Genomic DNA, 26,111 nt, shown 5'->3' on the forward strand with positions numbered 1-26,111 from the left:
TTAACGCAGGGAACTCGCTCCTACGCCCACCGAAGCTCCTAATACCAATGCTTTCGGGTGACCAATGGGTCTGGCAAAGGTTCTGGGACAATATGATGCACGCATTCCCTCAACACCAACCTTGCTACGCGCGAGAAGTTTAAGTACTTACTCTTGTAGTTGACCGGTACCGCCAGGGACATGATTGCCTTGCCGACGACAACCATTACGTCGCCATCAAGGTTATCAAAAACCGATTCCGGCATAAGGATCATCTAGTGGACGACAACCTACACAAATTGCTTCCTCTGGAGCCATTACAGCGCTCTTCTGATGTCTGCAATGTTTGGGTCATCTGCGACATGGTGACGCTTCGCATAAACGCCTTAGAGGGCCTGTGGATCTTCCGGACCAGTAATCAGTCGTGCTCGATCGCGTCCAGCTATGACTCTTGCCGTACGACCCGGGCCTCCCGTGCCGGCAAAGGCTGAAGAAGGTGGAGCACGGCACATCTGACATATCCGCGACCCCTTCCGCCCGGTCAAAAAAAGTAAAAATAAACCTGGCCTTTATCCGTAGTCCAGATAAAATTCGAGAGATAGAGTTTGTCCGAACTTTCTGTTCTGTCGCCTGTCGTCACCTCCCCGAATCAATCTTCCAACCGCGATGACTCTCTGCGATCAATCTTCGTTTTCGGGGTTACCCAGGTGTCACATTTGCAACGCTCGGCACCATGTCCTCACCTAGCATACAGCAACAATATCGCCCGAAAAGAAGCAAAAGCGTGTGGTAGACAAGCCCTTGCTAAGGCAGTAGAGGTCAATGAAGTGTTTTGTCTGCGGCCTTGACCACGTCAGCCCCTGAGGACGCTGTGCGACATCCAATACCCTACAGGAACGTCCGAGCCTGTCAGCAGAAAGCCAGATCCCAGCCGGAGTGATTGGGTGACTTTCGAGACAGCCAACGCAGGAACGTCTGAATTAACCACTGTTGCAGGACCCATGCCAGTATTCATGCAGACGGGCCATGCATGTGGCCTCGGGACAACCCGGCAGCTGCTCGTTAGCTTCTTGATAGACACTGGAGGTCAGCGTAATTTCATCCGACGTGATGTGTCCCCCGCACTCGCTTGTCCTGTCGATGGTAGTATTATAAAGTGATCCCAACAGGATCATTCTACATTCTACTTTCGGTGAACAACGCGACGTTGTGACGTAGCCCAGACGTAGCTTCCGCTACTTCAGAGCCCTCATCATGATCGATCTCACGCGAAGCATGCGGGGAGGAAGTGCACAGGAAATTAAAAATCGGGGGTGCCCAATCATCACAATTTCAATAGCGGCGTCCTTTTTGTAGCGGGGTGATGACGTGTCATCTTACCAAAAAACTAATGTACCTTAGTTTTACACTCTTCGTGTAATACTAGCGCTGCTCTTAGGGCAGGCACAAAAACGTATTAGGCACAGAACACTGATTTATTTACTGTTGCAGGTAGTGGCTGCCCTAGGCAATATTCCCCTCATTGTTTGTCCTCCACCAGCATTCTAATCTTCTCTTCGTCACCTCGACAACCTTGAAGTGACTTCCTCGTTTCTACCCTTCAATCCTAGGGCTCTGCAAGCCGAATATTTCCCTCATGTAGATTTGGATGGATACCCTCGCAATGTAACACTATGTGCCGCATAGTTTCTGTTGCGTTTCCGCAGACCACGCATACCCCATCACTTCCCCACAAAGGAGCACTCTATTATATTTATAAATTGCTATAAGGAGGTGTATTAACTCGTCATCTAATCCCTGGAGTTTCAGCCTTCTCCCCAGCAGGGCTCTGTTTACGTGGTCATATGTCCTTTTAATGTCTAGGAACGCAATCCATAATGGTCTATTCAGTGCTTTCGCATTTCCAGTGCACTGTGTTATCACGAACACCATATCATTCAATCGCCTGTCTTGTCAAAATTCATTCTCGCGTTCTTCACGGATTTCATTTTCTTCCATCGATGCTTGAATTTCTGATTTTATCACCTGAATTACGAATCTATAGGCCTCCTGCGCTGGCGTTTTGGCGACATGCAGTGCCCCTAGCGGCCGACGCCTCTGGGTAGTACAAAAGCAGACGACCCTCGCTGCTATCCATGTGTTTTGAATTACAAGCCAGAGTGAAAGTTGGTTGTGGCGCTTTGTGGCGTGTTTAAATGACTGCACACTGTATAAAATAGCCCTTAAGGTAGTTGCAGAGGCTAAACAAAATAATATCCGCTAAAAGAAGCCAATTTGTCGGCTTTGTTTTGAGTGAGATGTCGCGGTGGTCGCGGCGTGGGACAGTATCGCCAGGTCGGGTGGTTTAACTGTTTGACGACAGTTACAGTTTGTTCTTCTTGCGTGCGGTCGACAAAGGAAAGTTCACGAGTAGCATAAACACGGAACACTGCTCATCTTATATCGTGAGGTAACTGCAAAAGGTTGCTTCATCGGGAGCATTCCGTTCAGCCCCACTCCATTTCGGGTAGCGCCATGTATAGACGACCGGAGCGCCCCCTTGGGATGGAAGTGGCGACATCTGTCGAAGTTAACCCAAAATGCAGTTTTCGGTTAACACCGTGGCCTTCCTCCATTTACCAGTCCTGGACGGTCCGTGGGCAGTGCGAGGCTGTGGCCAGACCGGAATTTTCTCTTTGGAATACATCGGAAAATTGAGCACCGGTTGGCATCTCGGCCAGTTCGGGGACGATCCGTGACTGATAATTGAGGAGGCCCTGTCTTAACGAATTGATTACTTTCTCCTTCATGTGACCGATGGCGTAGGCGGCCCTCACAGTGCCAGCAGAGGGTGTGAAAATAATATCGATTCTCCGTTGGCTAGGGATCAAGCCAAGGACTCCGGCGTTGCGAGTCTGGCGTCTAAGCCATTGCTCCAAAGAGACCGGCTTTTGGTTTTATGCGAGGAGTTGGAGGTGATGTTTGGGATGCGCCGTTCCCACAGACGCTGCCGTTGTTAGACTGCACAGCATGCTTGGAAATTAGGGGCTAATTCGAAAGTTGCGGGGTGGCATTCCGGACACAAATCACTGTTCAGCGCAGCTGTGCATGCCGGGAGATCAGCGGGTAATTGGAAAGTTACAGACACATGTCACTGTTTACAGCAGCATCAGAGCTGCACGCCGGGACATAAGCAGGTAATTTGAAACTGCACAGCTTGAGTTGTGACGACGCTGCTGACACGGGGTCTTGTTTACTCATCGTTGCTACGGGTGCGGGAATGAGTCGTCCATGTATTTTACAGGTTGAGAAACAGAAAACGAGGTCGATATCCTTGAGATTGGCTTAAGCGGCAGCCGGCGGTAAACTGTTGATGACCGAACCTTAAAGAATGCACAAAATGCAATCACCTAGCGTAGGATGTAAGTCAGTTTGTGACGCCGACAGAGGTCATTTACAGAGATAGCGCCGTCGTCGCGGATTAAATTTGCGTCAGTTTGTTTTCAAATTCCTCAACGTCCGTTTTTCCCGGGAACACTTTGGGCAAGTTACGCATCAAACTGGCGCACACGCCGCACTTTCACGATGACTGGGATATGGCGCTGGACAAATTATCGTTGCCTTTCACAATTCTAAACATAATACGGGGAATTGATGTTGTCAATTTACTGAAAGCCGAAGATAAGGGCGAGGTTTCAGCCGAGGAAGAGCTGACGCTCGCGCAAACAGACAGTTTTTGAGCCTCTGAACGGTGCGCTCTATAGACGGACTGGACAAAGTGCCTCACTTTCAAACTGGATCGTTTCGCACTTGCCGTGAAGCACGGCGTAGCCATAAAATTTTCCGAAAACATTGCAAAGCTGTTGGGAGTGCAAAAACGTTTTCATGGAGGCGATATAGTAATAAATAATAGTCGGCAATCTCGCTATTCCTTCCCTCGAGATGCTGGAAAAGTAACCACACATTGTCTTGTAATGAGTCATGTGAACTTTTCCGTTCGCACCGGATACTGCAAATCGGCCTCTGCGTTAGTGAGCGTCATGAATGGCGCGTGTCTAGCGACAGCGCAGGGCAAGCTTCTCAACTACACCCCGTACACAAAGTCGGTAAGCATAGAGATCTTTGTCGATGGATGCGTCTTAGTGGTTTCATTTCCACAGACAGCAGATTGAATTACCGGCAGCACCGGATTTCTCACGACTGAACTTTCTGAATTTTGGCATGTCCAGATGAAATATATCACAAAGTTTTGCGGCCCGCGCTTTCAGACGCCAAATTGTTACAAATATGGCGATGCCATTGGCACTTGGAAACACAAAAAAAAGAAATGCTCTTTTACTGGAGAGCCGGGAATATTTGCAAATTTCTGGAGATCAAAAGCTTTTTTCGCTAAGCTCTAACCTAGTGACTGCGATGCACTAAGGTGCCAGATTTAACAGTTTTCATCAAATCATTTTGCCCTTTCCCTTGTGCGACATGGTGATAGAATTCTCCCCAGCTCACTAGCAACGATTGCCATCAGTGACAAACTAGCTAAAGTGAAGTATTATGCTTTCGTTTATACTTTACAAACAGAAGCGGATAGGAAGAATGCTTAATTTGGCACTCATGAAGCATACGGGAGGCCTTCATTCCATTAAGAGACTGGAATATTTCGGCTGAAAAAGAGTAGCGGCTTAATAGCATCAGGGTAAAAAAACTGTCTCGTGAATCAGACGCTAGGCACAACGCCTGAAAGCTCCTCCAGGGCCACCACTTTTGCCATCAGGACCGCCACCGCCTATAACGGCAGTCTTGTTTCATTGATGCCCGGTATAGGTTACCGCAATACCATGTCGGGGCACGTTTTAACACGAAAGTGTTTTATTCCCGGATACACTAAGATTTCACATACCTCATATCCGTCACGGAAGTGACGCCAGTAGAACGAAGCAAGCGGCCTGTAAAGGGTAAACCCCTGCACACAGGGTCTTCCTGCGGGAACGCAACCTATAGTACAAAACACTAGGTTATACTTATGGTTGTTCCTTTTCTGTGTTTAAATTTTAACACAAAAGCTTTATGCCGGAGTACACCAAGATTTCACTGACGTCGTATCCGTCACGAAAATGACTCCAGGGGCCGAGTTCTCTAAAAAACGGGCGTCGCTTTGAAACGACGGGGTAGCGCCATTGAAATGTATGTGTTCTGGGGTTGGGGCCGCCGCTTTGAGGTGGGCAGCGTGAAGATGAGCTGCAAGAAAAGCACTGTGGCAAGGACGCCAAGCGACAAGTGAAATGACGGAGGTCAGTGGGTGTCGCTTCGCGTCCTTGCCACAGTGCTTTTCTTGCAGCTCCTACTTCACGCTGCCCACCTCAAAGCGGCGGCCCCAACCCCAGAACACATACATTTCAATGGCGCTACCCCGCGGTTTCAAAGCGACGGCCCGCCGTTTTGGAGAATTGGCCCCCAGTACACCATTCCTGAAGCGACCCGTTAGTAACACGTCGCTCGCGAAGCACACCAACAAGCCAGCCGCCAACCGGCAATTCATGCTCAGCTGCAGATTTCGCTCCACATTTCACCTTAGTATTTTTTCGGGTATTTCGGATATCCGCACCTTAACACTACATCGCTTTGGTGAAACCTTTTTGGCACTCCTAACACCTTCGCAAGGTTTTAAGAAAATAAAAAGGCTACGCCGAGCTTTACGATAAGTGGTAAACGGTCTCGATTTCAAGAGACGCAATCCGTTTGTGCAGTCAGTCTGGAGAGCGCAGCGTTCAGCGGTTAAAGAACTGACTGGTTTGCCGCGAGAGTAAGGTCTTGTTCGACTGAAAGTTCGCTTTTATCGTCGGTTTTCAGTATTCTGACAACATTCATTCCCCACTATACGTTTGGCCTTGGAGAAACGCACGGGCAATTCGGCCAGCGCTACATCCCAATCAACGTGAAAATGCAGCGTCTGCGCCAGCTTGATGCGGAACTTGCTCAAAAGGTTGTTGCGATAGACAGCCATAGAAGAATTCGAAAAGAAACTGGGGGAACAATTCATCCGTCATGACTACGCTATCTCCATAAATAACATTCGTCGATGGCACAAGGTAACTTACATCCTACGCTAAGTGATCGCGTTTTGTGCATTCCTTACGTTCGGCCATCTCATGTCTACCACCGACTCCCGCTTGAGCAAATCGCAAGCGTATATATATCCCGTTTTCTGTTTCTGAACGTGTGTAAAACAAGGGCAGCTCATTTCCCGGCCCATCGCGACGATGGTTAAACAAGAACCCGTGCATGCAACCCCGTCGAATCCCAAGATTGGTGGCTTCAAATTACACGCTTATCTCCCGGCACGTAGTGCTACTGCTGCTTTAAACCGTTCCTTGTGTCTCCAATTTTGGAATTACCCGTTCATCTCCGGGCATGGACTGGACTGGACTGGATCTTGAGAGTCTCTGTAAATCATGAAATGTGTCCCAAAATATGCCCGCAACTTTCGAATTATACGCTCATATCCCAGCATGCCACGCGGTCTAACAACAGCAGCGCCCGTGGCAACGGCGCAGCTCAAACATCCCCTCCAAATCATTGCGTACGAACATCCTGCGTCTGCGGAGCAATAGCTTAGACACCAGACTCGCAACGGGAAAGTCCCTGGCCTGGTCCCTGGCCAGCTTAGAAGCGATCTTTCAACAGCCTCTGTTCGGGCTGAGCAGACAGCTTACGTCATCCGTCGCGTGAACGGGTAAGTGATTAATTTGGTAACACAGTGCAATCAAAAACTGCCTCTCGGCGACACATGGGACACATGGCGACACTGGCATCCAAGGGGGGCGCTCCGGTCGGCGAGCTCCTCCAACTCGTTCGTAGATGGCGCCGCCCGAAACTTATGACCATGATTGGCCACGACCGGATTTCAACTTTCCCGCGCACTCCCCGCCATGCAGCGCGCGATATGAATGATGATGACTGCTGTGACGTTGTGGAATCTGCATCATATCTACGTCACAATGTCACGTGGTTCTCCTGAAGTAAAATGATTCCGCTGAGATCCCTTTACACTACTGGCGGTGTCAAACGCCTCACCATTCCAACGTTCGGATACACTCGCCCAAGCCCCCTTGTTACGTGCAACCGGTATTCCGTAAGGTCTAATAGTAAGCATGATAGCCAGCACGGCAGAATCGAGGCTCTCGGAGCCCTCAACAACGGCACCGCAACAAGCCAGCCCGGCAGCGAAGGAATCGATCAGGCGATGGCTGCTGAGTGTCAAATTGTAGCTGATGCCTGGCTTGCGGCCACGTTACAGGTACCGCCTCGTTTCACGCCACGGGACGTATGTCTTGGATTTGTCCCTCCCTCAGAGCCGTGGAGACGTTTCAGGGTGGTCTGTACAAATGTCCCACTTGAAAACCCAAGCCATTGGATCGCTCACTCGAGCACGCCCCCTTTATCTCTCCGGGAAGCGCCCCCGGAAGACACCGCCGCAGGCGTTGAACCATCATCCTTGCGGGGCACGGAAGCCATTGGTATAAAGGGCCCACCGAGAAACTTCGGATTCAACGAACCGCCGTCCACTCTATTGACCATAGACTTCGCAACACATATGCACTGATGTTTTGCTTCGACGTCATTTTTTGGTTGCTACAACTATTTTGTTTCCAAAGTATAACATCCTAACAACCTTTCAAATGAATGTGTACATAAAGCCCCATGTTGCCGCGTTATTGCTACACCCTGAGGGCATTTAACCACAGAAAGTTCAGGAAAATAATAATTACAGAAACATGTGTACTTTTACTTCCGGGTGATATCGCTTTATTCATGAAAACGCCTAAAGAAAATGCCAAACCAGCAAAACATTAGTGGCCCCGAGGACACACCGTGGCGCCACCTACGAGTGACGTCACTTGTAGGAAGCGTCGTTATGCTGTCGTCTGCTAGAACACATTTCCTGTGCTCATGCGACCGCACGTTTTTTGTTGTGGCCCCCATGTGCCCCATTCCTCGCGGTTTTGATGCAAATTACAGAAGAAAGTTGTGTGCAGACCAAATAACCCGGGCAAGCAGTCAACGGCTCGCTTGTTCTCGACGAGACCGCCGCGGCTGGGTAGTTGCTACCATCGCCACCGACAGCTCGTCCGCAGCCAGCTAACGCCAAGGACCATACAATTGGTGCCAAGAAAAGTACACTGTTAATTCATTATGAAATACTTGCGACGTGACATGTACGCGACTGTGTGTGCAAGAAAATAGACCTTGCAACAGAGACAGAAACGCGCCACTCAGTTGCCATCTCACCACGCGTACTGCGCGCATTGTGTGTTAAATGTATGACTACGTGATACCGATGAGCGGATTGCTTCGCCGCACAGGCATAAAAGTGCTGGTACGATCTGCACTTCGGCTTAAGCAGTGCCTATTTGCCCTCCAATGTTTTTTTTATATTCATGCCCTGATTTGATTAACCATTTTTTTTTCGCGACGACTTGTCCGCAATGTACGAATGGTATTAACGCGAGTTTTTAAGGCCTTCGAACGGGTTTAGACTTGGCTATGTTTATTTTTAATTAAGAACTTTGCAACACGGGATTTTGCCTGTTTACAATGAGCCTGCGCCTTTCTCTAGCATCAAGTACGAGAACTCACGACTGCTCACAGAAGGCATAGTAGCGTACGAGGCGAAACACGCCGTGGTGTAATGGGGAGTTTAAGAATAGGGGAACCAAGCGTTGGAGGCCCCCAAGAAGTTCGTCGAACCCAAAGCAACACGCTTTCGCGCGGCGAGTTTTAGAAGAGGGTCTTCTGCAACAGCTAACTCGCCGCCGTTTTCGGATGCGCGGAGTTCCATGTTGGGAACTTTAGGCTTAGCGTCGCGGCAGATATTTCATCGCCGCTATCGTAAGAGTCGCGAATGACACTCGCTAACACAACTTTTCACGACACTGTCACCCCTTTTCTCATTTGTGAAAGTTTGTATCCGTGGTGACTGCCATTTAAGCCATAGATAATCAAGGTACCTGCCACGGCCTCGGCCGATTTTTGCGCGCAGGTATCGCCACCCTTCAGCCGCTTGCCGCACCGTGCGCGAACGGGCCGGCGGCGTGGGGCCCGATATCCGCGGCCGGTCGCCGTAGATCGCGGCAGAATTTGAGCATCGCCTTGAAAATCGCAGCTGATGACACTACGCATCACAATTTTTCACCACACTAACATCCACTTTCACGAATGTGGACCTCCTTTTCCGCGATCAGTTTGATTTTAAAAAGCACCAACAAGGTGTTGCTGTCGCGACGTACGTCGGTTCGAGCTGCCGGCGCCCTGCAGTCACGGCGGACGTGTGTTCGGAGTGTTTATGCGAGCAGTAAACGCTCCATGATTTCCTCCTTCACCTATTTCTTGAGAACGACAACCGAAATCTACAAATTTAGCTCAGTGATCGTCGTAGCCGAGCTAAATATTGTTCGGGGAAACGAGCCGCAGCTTAAGCTTGCATTGGGTTCGGTCGCACACGTCCGCATACACCACGATACTCAAGCAGTTTGCGGGCAGCCTGCCACGGTTATAAAGTCCCCATGAAAGCAAACTACTCTTCACGCACTGATAATGAACTTCAAACACCGAAAATTAGCACGGAAATGCACTTAGAAAGCGCGACCTAAACGAAATGTCATGCGTGGCAAGCCAACAACGCAGCAAGGTAGGAACGGGGATCCTACAAGTGATGTCAAAACGATCGCAGCGCCGGCTTCTCCAGTGGTGGCCCTCGCGGCCAAAAGAACGTATCATATATGAGACCGTGGCCTCTTTTGGTTTGGTTGTCTTTGCCGGCTCCATCTTGTGGCTTATGATATGCGACAAAGCAGATGCGAGGCTTGTTCAGGCAGAGAGTTACATGGCTTTCCGCGCACACTTGTTAATTGTGCTATCGCTTACTACACAGCTCCTGCGTCTAAGTCATTCGCTCGGTCTAAGTGAAAGATGCCCTACCCTCTCTTTGAACGCCAACCTGAGCTCGCTGGGCCGGACCTTTTGCTTATTCACAGTAGGCGAAGGCAGACTGGTTGGCCGTCCTCTTGGCGCTTTTTCTGGTTTTTTATAGGATTCACCTTAAGAGACCTGATGCTGCCTGTGGACATTCAACACAATCACGGGGCAAATGAAGACAAGGTAGTATATAAGACAAGGGTAAAAGTGTCTGCAGCGAATGGTGTTCTTGTACAGCGAAATGCTCGTCAATTCCACCGTAGAAATGTTGTACACAACACATTTGCAGGGCGTGGGACGTCAACCAGGCTTTTGACCCAGCGGTCACAACGTTTCTCTTCTTGCACAGGCTGTTTTTGTGACTTTTTTGAGCAATTCATTTCGCCGTGTGTTGTCTCCACGGTAATATAACGCTATAACTGACCCAAAGAAGTCATCTACTATTTTACCATTATCGGTTTTCTCGGAGAAGCCAGTGGCGGCGGAGGCTATGATCTTCACTGCGAATTTCAGAGAAGTCATTAAAATCGCTGACATCGTCACCGGCGACGATGCATCCAATATGTTCCTAACTGTAGGACCTAAAAAAGATAAACAAAGAATAGCACACAGTAAAGCGTTTAGGGTTAAAAGCTTTATTAGAAAAGGAATCTAAAGCGATACGAAATTTGAGTCATCAATGAATACCCACTGTATCAAATTAGGATATACGAAAATGTGAAGCAACGTTGAAAAGCGGGCGGGAATAAGAAAACGACAACAAAAAAATTGTTACAGTGCCACGACTTTTTTCTGCGAAGAAAATGGCCATGTTTAGCACGAAAGACAGAAATACTGACTTGTTTTTCAAGTAAAATGATGTTGGCGGGATGCCACTGCGCGGGCTGTAGGGTGCGGCCATTTTTGTCGATCCTGAACTTCTCGTATGAAAAAACTCAGGCAGAGTATCAAAAACGACAGTGATTGCTTTGGTCTTAGCTAATGACATTTATTGTTACTGTCTGGCTTCTAAAGCACCGCGTAGTAAATTTGATACCCTTGACTACTATAAGCGAATGCATAGCTGAAAAGACGTTGTGATGGAGGCAGTAAAGAGTCTGATGTCCAGGTAGGTATGCCTTGACAACTTTTATTATTCACATTTTCTTACGTAGCGAAAATAGGGCATACCAAGCGTTACCTACATAGATATGTTACCGACAGACAGTTGAGTATACGCAGACGTGCTTAAACATATAGAAATTTATGTAACATGCTTTAGTTCATGGGGATCCTCATATTCGGCATGCAGGTACGACAGCACGCTTGTCCACCCACGTGTCCGAGCGGAGCTGCCAGTCTACCCGTACACCATGGACTTTGGATTCCGAAGAAGCTGCAACGTGTTGCCCTGTCCCCAGGGCTCCTACCCAGGACTCTGGGAAGTGCCCATTAACGTGTTCTTCCCGACGCCATCAACGGGAGACGTGCCGTGCGCAGTGGCGGAGGGTTGCCTGCCGCAGCCAGTCACCGCCAACGACACATTCGAATACTTCAAGTAAGTGTATATCATAGCAAGGAGCAATAAAGGTCGCTGCCGAATTTCTGTGCAATTTGGAAGGCGACAATTTTTAATAATGTCTTGGCAACGTAGCACAGAAAATCTGTTCTGTAGTGGTATCTGTAGGTTTAAGACTTGCGCGAACAGGCAATATATATATACCCGGAGTGACGGGAGAGTCGTAACCGCTCTTCCACTGTGTTGTAAGCTCTGCGTTCCTGGGCTCCATTCGCTCAATTTTCTTGTCTTTTGCTTAACTTTATTTCGAGTTTTTTCCTTGCACTACATTGCGTGCCATTTTTATTCAACTTTTGTTTTCTCTCTATTGCTGCTTTCCCGATTTCTCACATTCACTTCACTGCATTGTAATCATCCCCATCTGGCGTAGCAAGCACTGCCGCTAGCAGAGCTGACCTCTCCAGCCCACATTAAAGAGCTCTCTCTCTCTCTCTCAGTGATCGAAATTTGTATCAGCCGTGTTCCAAGAAATTTTGTCCGAGAAAATTTATTGTGGTCTTACCCACGGATTGGCATGGATTGTGGCTCGCGAAAGACACAAGAAGGAATTTGAAGCATGCTGGACAAGCCATGCTCTTCTACCCGAGGAGCGGGTCGTGGTCTGTCTGCCTGTCTGGAGTTGTGTGATTTTTTACAAACACTGCAGTTAATTAGCCCAGAACTGCGGCTGCACAGCTACTCAACAAGGATACTTAAAGTAAGGAACCACCTTGGGGATAAACAACAAATGCAGCAGGGGTTTTGACATCGTCCAACACATACGCAAAGCATGCAATTCTCCTATATTATGACATACAAATTTCGCTATTCCAGCTGTTTCCGCCCATTCCTAACACAAAAGAACGTTGCATTTTTTATTTCAAATAGAAGCCAGGTCAACTTCCCACAAACACAATGGCTACAGCAGGCCTTCTTAAAACTATATCAGCTCCAAATTTACCATCACCGCTATAACAGCCATCGCCGTCAGTGTTATCGTTATCATCATAATCATCATCCTTACTAGTTTGCTTTTCTGCTGAACGAAGACTCCTTCCATACCTTCGACTTTGCATGCCCTTCTTGTCATTTCCCCAGAGTGTTATTTCTTCCATACAACGTATTATGCACCGGCATATTCATTACGTTTCGTCTGTCGGTCGCTCTTTGTTGGCCAGGTCATTTCCCGGTCGTCTGTTGTCCGAATTAGAAGCCCGGCCTAAGGCCCACTTAGTTGTGAGATCGTTATATCTCCCACCCTATGTTCTTGTTAACAATCCCCAAAGGCAGCTTCTGTCATCATTCTTTCCTCCGCTTGCTGGGTCGACCTAAGCCTTTTTCGAGGTGTTACGTTGCGCGCAAAGGTTTTGTTTAGAAATAATTGGCAGTTGTATGCAGAGACTATTTATTTTTTTTCAGTTCAGAGATAGCCAGTGGCTAATTATTTCAGATGACCTGGTAAAAGCGCAGTATCGTGCTGCAAATTTTCTAACATAATTTTTTGTCGCCGTCTGAAATAAAGGTGGCTTTTTCAGAAGAGCTCTCTTCATTCTTCATTCGAGCGTATATTTCTACACATTACAAGTTAGGCTTTCTTATTTTAACCCGTCCTTCAGATATCCTTATATTTGTCTTGAAGCCGGCGGCGTACCTTTTGAAAGGACAGTTCAAGCATTCTTAGTAGGAATGTCACCGGCAGATCGATATTCTATATTCGCCTGTATGCTTGACTTTTCCTAATCATGTTTTCCCACGGCCCCTCTAAGGAAGCTTTAAATGCTTTTGATTGTAGGGTTTAACGCGCCGACGCAACGCAGACGGTGCAAAGGCGCGCCGTAGTGGAGGGCTCCGGATTAATTTTCACCACGTGGGCATCTTTAGGGTGCGCCGAAGTCTCGTACACACGGGCGGTTTTGCTTTTTGCCTCCATCAGGAAAGCGGCCGCCACGGCCGGGAATCGAACCCGCGACTTCGTGCTCAGCAGCGGAACGCCTTAGCCACTGAACCACCGCGGCGGGTTTTAAATGATTTTCAAGGGGTAGACTGTCTCGTCTGATTTCCGTCATCAATTTGACCTTTTTATCTTTTTGCAACGGCTAATCTTCCGCTTTCCACCCTTGCATAGATTGATATTCCGGGATATTAATTACCTCCCCTGTAACAGCAGCAACCGCGTTAAAGGCCTTATAGTTACGTGTAACTGCCTTGTCAAGTCATTTGTAATACCCCGCATGTTTTTTTACGCCTAATTAGTGGCGCGACTGCTACTATTTTCGGATAGCGTCTCCTAAATCCAGGCTGTTAGCATTGTACCTGGAACTCTCGGGTGCGACTGTGCGGTTTATTGCAAGCTCAGTGGAAACATTGTCTTCAAGAGAGTATGCACAAAACCACCAGGCATTCACTTGGCTCACGTTTATTTAGCTGAACTCACTGGGTTAATGAGAAGGTATCGCTAGAGCGAATTTTGCTCCAATAACGCCGGTCCCTGCTTGGGATTCCAACCACAGACAGAAACTCAGTTTTGTTTCGAAATCAGTAACTTAACATTGCCTAGAGGCGCTACCGTTAACCATTTGGTGTCCCTCCAGGCATTGTCGTGCGTTTTTGGCTCATTGTACTTTCGGCCATTTTAAAGACGATAGTTTTTCTTGGGCTGCTTAAACCCAGAAATTTTGGTCTGTCTGTATGTCTGTCCGTCTGTCTGTCTGTGACTCGATTCAGCCACCCGGGCAACATAAAACCATGCCTGCGCAATAGTCTTATATAGTCACAGCTAAATCCACCTGTCTAAGTCCGGTGTAATGTTCATACTTGTCAACATTGTTGAAGAAGAACAAGACATTACGTAAATATAAGACAAGAAATTAATACAGAAGTGATATTTGCAGGGTTCCTTTATTAAAAATCAAACATGCTTGACTTTTGCGAAATTAAATACTTCATCAACTGTAGAAAAAAATTCACACCGCCGTCGAATGCTGTCGCCCGCGCCACTATAGCTTCTGGCGCCATTTTAAGAAATCAACCGGCAACAGTTGCGAAAGGTTCCACTAGATAGGTTCCACGTTCTGATTGCAACGCACGTGGAGCAGGGAAACGCGGTTCTATAAACGTTGAAGCAGGGCGCCTCGATTCACGCGCGTCTTCGCCGTACGGCAGCGTTGGCATCGGGACACCCGGTTTGGAGCAGTGGAACGCGGGAAATTTAAAATGATTTAAGCAAACCTTTGGCGTCTTTACCTTGGGAGGAGCGCGACGCAAGAGGAACAACATGAGAGGTGAGCGGGAAAGCGAAGGGAGGTATTTACTTGGCAAAAGTCGATAAAGGCTATCGTCTTTCGACGACATTTGCAACGAAAGGAGCAGATACCCGGCCAATTTTTTTGGTCCCTGCAGCATGCAAGCGTCACCTGTTGTTTGTCGTGCGAGCCGAATTAATGCTTAAGCATTATTTGCCCGTTTAAGTTGAACTTTTTCAAAATAGTTCTAGCTTTAAGCGTAGGAAGACTTACGTACCAGTGGCAGCCTCTCACAACCCAGGGATCCCTTTCCCTGCTGCTGTAGCATGACCCAATCGGCTAGTTTCTAGTTAGCGCCTTTGGTTGTATTCACAATGTTCAGAAATGGCACAACATGAAGGTCTCCACAAATAACGCCCTATTTTATGGCAAAACAGAAGCACAGTAACTGCGGCCAGCCTTGCAAATAAGTTGCACGGGACCGTCGCCTGCCAATCTCCACCTAACCTGTTCATTGAACACAAAAGAAAACCGAAGCACATAGAGCAAAATGATTGTGGTAAATAAAATAAAATGGAATGCTTGAAGCAACGACGAATTGCGCCCAGCTTTTCAGCGAGAACAAAGGCTGCATGAACGACGGCGACACGCGCAATTTCAGCGATTTTTGCCATCGGGTGCTACCCATGTTCACTCTTCAAAATCCCCATTTAACTCTTTCCACTCCTTGTCGGTAGTAAGCCGCACTTTATCTCCTGGTTGTTTTCTTTACGCGTACGCAGGTCAAACTTCGACCAATTCTACACCACCAACCGGGCCCCCTTCCCTGTCTTTCTCCATGAGGGGTACCTGCGGCACCCCGAACGCAAGGCGGGCTACCTGCGGTTCGTCGACTGGCTGGTGGAAAAGGATGACGTACACTTGGTGACCGTTTCCGAGGTCCTGCGTTTTATGGAGAGCCCGAAACGTCTTAGTGACTATCAGAAGCGCCCATGCACGGGACGTAACGACCGTTGCACGAGCACCTGTCCCAGGCCAATGACGTGCTCCTACAAGAACACACCACCAGGGGGAGAGCGCTATATGAGGACTTGCTCCGTGTGTCCCAAAAATTACCCATGGGTGAAAAACCCGTTGGGGAATTGAATAATTGTTGTCGTAAAACAAGTGGTTTCGCATGTGTCCCCTTACATCTGAAATCTAATATTGAGGCGTCCGCGGTGACATGGTAGCAGGCACTCTGAAATTTGAAAGTGTGAGTCAAATTAATAAAATGTATTTAACATAATTATGCTTGTTGGTTGTCTTTGTGAAAATCACAGTCCCTTCCTCGAGATAAAGAAGATTAAAACGCGATGCTGTCTCTCGTGCAACCTGAGTCAAAGGCCAAAATCTCAACTGCTTCGGCCGTGTCGAGATAGAGCAGTCGATATCCTTGCCTTCATGAAGCGATGCACCCAGATTTGATTCCAACTACGGGAACCCTTTTTTTGAGGAGCTTCTTGTGCCTTCCGCGATCCTCATTAACGTCTTCTGAAACATACAGTGTTAATTTGGGTTATGTAGCATTAGGCATTATGTAGCAACATCGCATGCCATTTGTGAGGCACCGAAAAATTTCTTTTATAAATACTGCCGGCCATAAAGGCGGCCACGCCGGGCAGGGGGCTTTACGTGCAACTAAAAATTATAATGGAGAGCCCTTGTCTCACATTTTAGGCCATATAGCACAATCTCTCACATTTTAGGCAATATAGCACGATCTACTGTCGAGCAACGTATTCCTTCCCAAATTTTGATGCACTTGCACTTGCCACAATTTTAGTGTATTCGCTTGTTTGTTCGTCAGTGTAATGTACTCGTTCTGTCATTTAGTTTGAGCGTATCTTCCCATGCAATAGGAAATTATTAAAACGTGTGGACGTATTGGATTTGCCTATGTTTTGTCACTTTTCCAGCCGTCAATATTTGGTATTAACGTTGGGATAATATATCTAATTGAAAGCAATTGCTGTTAAAATTGCGTTTGTAGTTTGAATTGGCAGAAAGTTAGAATAGCATTGCATCGTATGGAAAGACAATAATAAACTATTTTTAGACTAACCCGGAAAATAGAATTCTCTATTTTGATGGCGAAGTTTAGGGTGGGAAGAATTTATAAGGGCACAAGATATTCTCCATGATATAGTGTATCTGGAACCTCTTGGTGCTCTTTGTGCTTTTTGCCCTTTCTGGCCTTGCACCATTACCCAAAAGCTACAATCATCACCACCGAATCCGGAGCCAAAAGTGTTCAAATGCTGTATGTTTCTTCCCATTAGCATCATTGTTATTTCTCTTTCGCGTATGTTTCTTGCTTGTACTACTGTGGCCAATGGCCTTCGCCAATGACCCATCCTAGGCCTATGCCTAGGCCTGACGTTAAATAGCAGTAACAGTGTTTCTTACAACATGTCAATGAAATACAAACTCATTGTACGTCATGCGGCGTGTACCGAGTTACGACGGTAGAGTTCAGAGCATAACGTTACGCGTAGGGGGAGCACTCAGTCGATGCCGCATGATGGTGCCCCTCACATCACGAAGGAGGCGGCTGGAGGGGTATTGAAAGAAAAGTAGGGGAAGACGAGGACGAAGCAGGAGTAATCACACATGATGATTTAAAACAGCTGAAAGGGGGGAAAGAAAAAAAGGTATGCCAGGGCAGGAAATTATTAATTACAAACACGAGAATGGAGTGAAGAAAGAGGGAATAAGCAAGTAAAAAAAATGTTTATGGGCAGAGTAAGTACTATAAATACTATAAAAAAATCGGTTGTTGTAAACTGACGCTCCGATACAGAAGAGAGAGTCTGTAGCCATCACCATTACCAAAGAAGTGCTCGAGTTCGCGCGCCAACCCTGGAGTACATATGGCCCTCCCCTAACGGCAACTTGTGTAATAAATTTGCATTACTTACTCGTCTAGCATTTATCTCTGATATTCGTCAAGCCGAAGGCCACAAGCTTAGTAGCCAGTTCCACGAATATTCAAACAGTACCATGCCATTGATCTCGAGTGACATATAGGTTGCGTGCTCCTGTCGCATGACGCCGTCCATTGATCCCCTTCCCATGTGGTTTGAAGTTCATCCGTGTTTTTTGAACTCAATTACTTCTCTCCATTCACTTGGCGCAGACGGCTACTTTGTCAGGTGATAACTGGTTTCTACGGCAGATTTTCTACTAGTAAGCCAACTAACGTAATTGCATTAAGAGATATGAGAGGCTTCGGCCCAAGTCTGGGAAAGTAGGAAACGTGATTTTAACCATTCTTATTCTCTGAATGTTGTATAGCTTACAAAATTCTCTGGCATTACCCGCTAATCGTGTCGTCTGCTCCGTTTGATCGTATCATGCATTGGCTCGCAACACGGTCTGGGGTCCCGACCACAATGTATGCTCTCAGTGGGTGGGCATTTCACCACCGTTGTTGGTATACGACTCTGTTGCCATTCGCACTCGATGGCAGCTAGAACCCTCATAATTACCTGCACACTCTTTTCAATGCAGGGGATTGCTACTACTAATTTTTTCATGCTCACCAACTGATGTAAGACTATTTAAACTATACCGGCTATATTTATAGCTTCTAAGGTTATAATTTGGTAGATATATTTGTTGTTATATTATACGTTCGTATAATGTTAGAACGGCTAGAATGACGAAGGGTAGCTTGGAAACATTCAAGAGTCTTTCGCTTAAAGGAAAAGCCCTCGAGGGATGGCGGTGGACTAGAGTGAATTCCCAGACAGCAATGCAGTCACGTTAGAGGCCGCGTGCATGGTGACTGAGCTGGAAGCCAGCCGGAGCTGGCGCCTGTCCTACCCCTCCGGTGACCGCATTCCTTCTCAACAGGGGGCCCCAGGGCCACCCTGTGACGGTCATGTTCAAGGACACCAGGGCTGCCCTGCCGAGCCTGCACGCGGACGACCAGATTACCAGCATCCGCGGCTATCCGGGGCGCTTCCTTGCGACCAAGCTACTCACGCTGGCCTCCCGAGGCTGGGACCTGCGGCTCCGATAGCTGCCTGGCCACGGCGTCATCACGGGCAACGAGGGCGCTGACGTCCTTCCCAGGGAGGCTCTCCAGCAAGGCGCCCTACTCTCCCGTGACGTCACGGCCATCGACGACGCCCGCAATGCACTAGTCCGAATGGTGGAGCTTGTGCACCACACGCCACAGGGTTGTCAGTGACCTGGTGCGTCCGCCGCTGTATGCCGCTATCAGCAGGGACACCCGCTTTCTGCTACGCCACACGCGCCTAGAGTTCTGCACCGTCGCGGAGCGCCTGCGCCAGTACGGGCGTGAAGACAGTCCCGCATATGCGGACTGCCGTAAACAGAGACCCTGGAGCAATATACCCTGCTTCTGCCCCCCCCCCCCCCACGCGCCGCCTAGTGAAAGTTTTGCAGTTCTAGGATTCTCCAGAGAGCGCTCCAGCGTGAAGTCTTTCCGTGCGCCGGCGGGGAGGACCGACCTTTCTCCAGCAAGCCTGCCGCCACTAACGAAAAGTGTTCGCCGAGCTGCTCCCCTACCTTGAGGCAAGCGGCCACAAGCAGCGGCTGTAGCCCGTATCTACGTTCTACCGACTGTGGCTCTCGCCTTACTTAGTCCCATCTTTTATACTTTCTCTTCTTTATCTCAATCTTTTTAACCCTCTGCCTTATCCCTTTATTCCCACTCAATGCCACTTTCCGTACTGGGTTTTAATAAGGTGACCTCCCTGGGGAGCTCAATGAAATCACCACTGCACTTCGCTTCCTTTTACTTTCGTAAACCACCGCAACATCACATTAAGAACACTTCCCAGTCGTTGCCGGTAAACAAAGCATACTTTACAGGATAACTGCAAACTGGGTGAGCTGGGAATGATCCATTTTGCAAAAGATCAGTGCGCAATAAAATGAAAAAAAATGGTATAAATAGACCAGATTAGCCCTTAATTGCGACTGAAGGTCATCCGCACAAATAATGCAAACACATAGGTGGGAAAGAAAAATGCACTAGTGCACCACTTTGCGCATGACAAACATACAAAGTGCGCGGTCCTGTGGGGTTCTCCCCGGAGCAACTGATAGTAATCCCAACTGTTTAGAAGAAAGGCCTCTCGCGGAGTGTAGAAAAAGGCCTGCATTTTCTGTTGATTCTGTGGTGCCTCTCTGCCAGCTCCGCCGTACAGAGTGGAGACACCCATTCAACGTTCCTGCGTCTCCGAGGGCGCCATTGTGGGTCAAAGTGCTCAACGCATCGAGTTAATAAGGGTCGGCTGCGAGGATTAGTGCAAGAATATTTCTAGTAAGGTTTCCTTGCGTAGGTGGTTCTTTCACAGTGAACTACGTGGCCGTTCAGCTGTTTCGCATGCGCAGTAAAAAAAGCCCGAATGACCGGCCGTGGCATTCAGCCATGCAGCAGCTCGACAACAAAACAGCTTAGTTGTTTTTGCCTCCCAAAAGAGCCAGCCACACGACTTAAATAGAAAAATTGAAACTGTCATGACCGGGCGCTGCGGTTTGTCGTCTCTTTTCCAAGTGCCCGTTTTAAGTACGTTATAATCAAGATGTTCGAAATGCAATACCAACTAGCCCCGTTGGCCCTTATTCTACATGACAGGGCATGCAGGTGCCCAGCTGCATGCCGGAGCAAGCCAATCGTCGAGCCACAATCTTGATGACGAGTGTTGCTTTATTGCGCGGAGCGATGATCTACTCTTGCGAGTAGCACGTGTCATTCGGCTCGGCGCCTACTATCTGTCGTTGGTAAAACGATGAACACCAACAAACGATAATAGCACAATAATAACAGGATCTTCGCCAGTAAACTGCATCCGAGCAAAAATTATTCGCGCCGTTTTGTGTTCGCGGCAAGCGAGTGAAATAAAATGGCGGCACCAACGAATACGTCTTCCCACCCTGTGCTGCGGAAACATGCGTACATCTAGATACCCTAGTTGTTACCTTTGATAAGTGCCCCCTGCTATCTTTGAATGGTGACATTACTCTTCTGGGTGGTTCAGTGGCTAAGGCGTAGCACTGCCGAATCCGAGGATGACAGTTGAACCCCAATAGCGGCGGGAGGTTTTATGAAAGAGTAGGAAAACTAAAACACCTGGGTGTTTATTAATGGGCACAGGTTAACAGTTACGAGGTCATTACAAGTATTCCGAGGTCTTCTACTAATGGACGCCTAGTAGTTCAGATGTAGACTCAATGCGTAAAACGCGACACTTTGCAGCAAAATAAACAGTTTTGCACTTGTAGCAGTGCTTGGGAGATTAAAGATTCAATGTCCCAGCTATTCTTCAGCACACTTTCTCCCTTTTAGTGAAACAACGAAACAATTACAGCTGTCTGGGCTCTGTGAATTCATTTTACCTCTATCTTGCTCGAACTGCAGCTGAGTAGATATCCGCGAAAACAAAGCTGGTCGGCTGTTTTTGAATAATCTATCTTCTATTATAGCGCAGTGCAGTCAGAGTTTAGTAGCTGGGCGTGCGGTTACAGCAATCAGTATTTTTTCGGCTGCCATTCTGTCCCCACCAATCCTCTCAACTTTGCGGTCATTGTCAACTCACGAAGAGCTCTGTGTGTACTCAGGTATGTCTCACTTGGGCAAAGATTAGCAGGAGTGCCCGAAAACTGGAGTGGCGAAAGAGTAACACCCTCCCGTATCTTTACCCTTTGCGGTGATAACGGTAGAGCGACAGCGTGCAGGAAGGTTCCGCGCCTCAAAGGGTGTATGGGTGACAGATAGCAGCACATGACTCAACGCACCTTGAAAAGTCATCTTATCCTCACAAAAAACGCACGGAGGGGCATTTTTTGTGATCAGTGGGTGACCTGTATAGTGCGTGCGGACTCAAAGGTACTTTGGTAACATACTGCTCAGAAATCTCAACGGCCCTAAAAGTTACCATTATGCAAGTTTACACAGGATCCAAAATTATTCGATATCTTCGTTGAACCCACCTGGGGAAGAACTACTGCGCCACTGTTCTGCTGCCCAGGCGTATTTCGATGCCGTATTAACCAACAGCAACTTCATCCTAAAAGCAGAATTTCTTGGGGAAGTGGAGAGGAATAACTACCTCAGAAATTGCCTCGGCCTTTGGAAAGACTTATCCTGTCCTAGGACTGTTGCTGAAGCTTTTGCATAATCTTGAACGTGTTACGCCTACAGGAAATACTCCGCATTCATTTGATGCACATGTTGAATACGAGAACCACTGTCCTCGCACGTTTCGTACATCAAGATAACAGTAGCAGCTGCACACAAGCAATAAATATTACCTATGGCGAAATTGCAAAGTAACCAATATGGCCAATGCCACTGGGCTTCCCGGCTTGGACAGTCTCGCTTGTCCAAACAAAAGCATTCATACCTCCATGGACTTGAATAAAAATTCGCATGACCGAAATAGGGCGACATCAGCCGACACTTGCTCGCCTTACAAAATTTTAATCCACAACGGCCGATATGTTTGCAGCATTCGTGCTCAATTTCTCGAGATTTTTTATTCATAAGCTGACCAGCTCAGTCCTGAAGACTAGCTTGATGATTTGTTGGATGTTTACGGCGCGAGGTCAACTGGGGCAAAGACCACCAAAATAGTGGTTATCCATGAGGGATAAAGATCACAGCACTAAAATCGTCCAACAAGAACGAAAGTAAAATCAGTAAACGCAATGAGGGTGGCTGGTGTAAAAGGCCAGGCTGTGTTCAGGCCAGGCCCAAAAATTTTACTTCTGCTAAATATTTTAAAAAAACGCTTGACAGAACACATGGGATCATCGGACAGCAAAAACGCTGGCTGTAGTCAGATGTGTAGTCGGTATAGTTGTGGGAAGTGTTTCTGTCGTGTTGTTTGAAGTGCCTTGCATGGAATGAGTGTGCAAACTTCAGATAGGGCCTCTCCCCACCTACTACAGAGAGGTCTTGGAGACCCCGTGAGCCGATACGAATCTGTTGCTTGTTTGTGACCTATCCGTAGCCTAGCCAAGTCCATATCTGCGTAACTGTTGTGGGTGTCATTGGTGTATGGTCCCAAGTGTGGCTTTATTATGTGTAATTTGTTGTCTGTCTGTTCACTCCAGTGTGTTTGCCAGGTCTTTTGAAGTTTTTCTGATATGTGGCTTCATGTCGGTGTAGAATACTAATGTTATATCAACTGTTGTAATAACTGAAGCAGCAGCGGCAATTTGATCTGCGGTCTCGTTCCCTGTGGTCCCAGAGCATCCTGGCCCCCAGCACATGGTCACACTGAATCCTAACGCATACGAAGACATAATGTTATAATGAGAAAATTCACTACATTGTTTTTAAACTATTTTTGTAATAACAATGTTCACACAACATTTAAGAAATCAGTATAAATAATGGACTGTGGAATTTTAGTTCTGGATATGGTTCACGAAAGTATACGGTAAGCCTCTGCCATGGAGATACTAGTATATACATTTATAAATTTACTACCGTTAAAGTTGGGTCCGCGCGCAGCAGACGACACAGTGGTGGCAGTTTTGGAGGCATCGGTATGGAATTCTGCAGACTGATATTTGTGCTGAAGAGACAAGAAATACTGCAGGATCACACTTCTCGGCAACCATTTTTTGTCGATATGTGTAAAAGATACGTCACATGATATTGAACAGATTCCACGCGGCTATAGAACTAATCAAACGCTTTTATGGTGTCTAAAAAAATACAGAGAGTTCTGATGCTTCCTCTCTAGCTCTGTATGAGGAGGAAGAAGAAATAGATAAGCGGCTTAAGAGAAGCTGCTATATGGATGCATCATAAAAGACTGACGTAAAGGGACCATTAGGCATTGATGAGAGTTTAAAACCATAAAGAATGTGAATTCAGTTTCGCTGAATTTCTAGACTCTACATGTTACATTCTATAAAGATGCTTTCAATTAGCCTAGTACAGAGAGCGCCGCATGCATGGCGAAGCCCTAGGTGCGGCACTGAGTCCGGAATTTTTTAGGGTGTTTTAGTCGTTCTCCCATTCACAACACTTCCACAGTCCAGCCGGGGTCCTACCAGAGAATTATAAAGACGTTGAAGGATTTCTTTGCCAGCACCGTAGAATTTGTGTGAGGACTTTAAGAATGTTCATTGCATTTAGGCATTTCTATTTGAGCTGCTTCAAGGGAGGGATAAAAGGCAGTTTGCTATCAAATATTAAGCCAAAAAGCTTCTGTTCCCCCTTGACAGGCACTACTACACCATTACACAGATCCGCAGGAACCTCGCATTTCCGGGAAAACACAATACATGTACTGTTTTCAGGGTTCACTTTAAAATGGTTTGCGGGCGGTGCCCAGCCAGCAAGGCAGTTCATCCCAAGCTGGACTTGGCGTTCACAAATTGAGAACTTCTAGAACTTAAAAGATATTTGAACGTCATCTAGATGTGTACAGCGGGAAATGGTTGGTGACAATGCCTTCCAGAGCGAATTTATGTTAACAATAAATAGGGTGCAGCTCAACACACCGCCTTGAGGAACGCCATTTTCCTGCACATATACATTGCAAAGTGCACTGTCAGTCCTCACTCAAAAGGTTTTTTCCGTCATTTAGATAGTGAGGGTGTTCAGCAAGTTGTCCTAAACATCAAATGACTTGAGGTCACTCAAGACGCCGTACCACCAGGCCATGTCGTAAGCCTTTTTCATATCACTGAAGACTGTTATGAAAAACTCGTTATTGATGAAAGCATCTTTCACATAGTACTCCAACACAATCATTTGATCGTTAGGGGATCTCACCGTCCAGAAGCCACCTTGGCAGCTCTCGAGAAGACCATCCTACTCTAAGAAGTGCATGAGTCTCCTATTGATCACCTTTTCGAGAAGCTTCCACAGACAGTTTCTAAGGGCAATGCGACGATAACTTGAGGGCGGAAGAAGGGTCGTTTCCTTCTTTCAGGAACGCTACTACAACGACCTCCCACCAAGACATTGGAAGCTGCCCCAAAAGCCATACCTTATTGTGTAAATTAGGGAGTGTTTCAAGTGTCTACGTTTAACTGTTGAATCATAGTGCAAGTAATGTGTGCGCCTGTGTAATATGTTTGTTTAGTGTGCTGAACTGGACACCTGATGTGAGTGTTGTGCGACTGTGTTAGCCTGGTCTTCCAGTGCACCATCGGTTGTAGTAACCAGGGGAATGCTGTGTGCTTGTTGTCCTTTGAGTTTTCCTATACGTGTCCAGACTTTGTGAGTGTCGGTTTACGAGATAATAGAAATGAGCAAGCTGCGTGAACTCTTGCTTTTTGTCTGACGGCGCATGCGTTTCCAGAGTGCTTTTACCTGTTTGAAAAATACAAAGTTATTCGACGTAGGGTGGATAACTGGTGACGGACACCCCACGCCTTCTTCTGGGCCTCTCCTGCTCGCCTGCAATCCTCGTTCCACCAGGGCCTCCTTGGGTTGCGCGAGGAACCGGAGGCCTGGAAAATGGACTTTCTGGCAGCATCGAGGATGTGCACCGGGAGGATTTGGTTTGCCTGTTCAACTTGTACGTGGCTTATGGATGTGTTATGTAGTTTAAATGTCGCTACAAACGTATTCCAGTTTGCCCTTGCTTCATTGAACCTATTATGGGAAGGTCGACTGCTTGGGCCTTTTCTGTATATGTTAGTGAGGTAGGGAAATGGTCACTATCATACGGGTCCATGCCGACACTCCACTCAAGATGTGGAAAGAGAACTGCACAACCAATAGCCAAATCAAGGTGCGAATAAGTGTGGTGTCCTATATTATAGTACGTTGGCTACTTCTTATTGAAAACCGTGCTCCCTAGGATGTTAGAAATATTTCAATCAGGTGACCTCGGGCATCCGGGTGGCAGCAGCTCCAACAAGCGTTACCCGCATACAGGTCGCCTATGACAACGAACTGTTCGGGTAGCTGATTTACCAGGCCCTCAAAATTTGACCTTGAGAAATGGCATTCAGGAGGGATATATAGAGAGAGCATAGTGTTATAAGCCTATTGAAGATTATAGTTCGAACGGCAACAGCCTTAAGGATAGTCTGTAGTTGGGTAGTGTGGCACGCCAAGGAGTTTCGGGCAATGATGCCCACAGCACCTGAGGATGTACCATCACCCCCGTGTACTTCCTAAATACCATGCAACCATTCAAGCAATTTTTGTAAGTTCGGAGTTTAAATTGCTTTCTTGGAGACACATCACACTTAGCTGCTTGGAATGCAAAAAATCGTAGGCATCATCAAGAATTTCAAGAAGTCCTCTGCAGTTCCATTGCATGATATTTTGTCTTTCCGCTATTTACGTTTATAGCAACTTGAAAAAAGGTACGTGTTTATGTATGGTAATTCGGGGCTGGAACTCTTTGAGG

At 47.3% G+C, this 26,111-nt stretch overlaps 1 protein-coding gene across 1 annotated transcript in view; it reads left to right on the forward strand.

The window, feature by feature from the left end:
- LOC144158802 (chitin deacetylase 7-like) overlaps window positions 1-15,867 on the forward strand; it is a 194,240-nt gene extending 178,373 nt beyond the window's left edge. Inside the window, exons 9-10 of the mRNA XM_077689950.1 lie at window positions 11,219-11,464; window positions 15,489-15,867. Of these exons, the coding sequence (XP_077546076.1) occupies window positions 11,219-11,464; window positions 15,489-15,852 (610 nt within the window). The 3' untranslated portion in view covers window positions 15,853-15,867. The remainder of the gene's footprint in view (window positions 1-11,218; window positions 11,465-15,488) is intronic.
- The last annotated feature ends 10,244 nt before the right edge of the window (window positions 15,868-26,111 follow it).

The sequence above is a fragment of the Haemaphysalis longicornis genome, unplaced genomic scaffold (genome assembly GCF_048455015.1).
Source record: "Haemaphysalis longicornis isolate Haplotype H1 unplaced genomic scaffold, Haemaphysalis longicornis Haplotype H1 scaffold_10, whole genome shotgun sequence".
Classification (NCBI taxonomy): Eukaryota; Metazoa; Arthropoda; class Arachnida; order Ixodida; family Ixodidae; genus Haemaphysalis; species Haemaphysalis longicornis.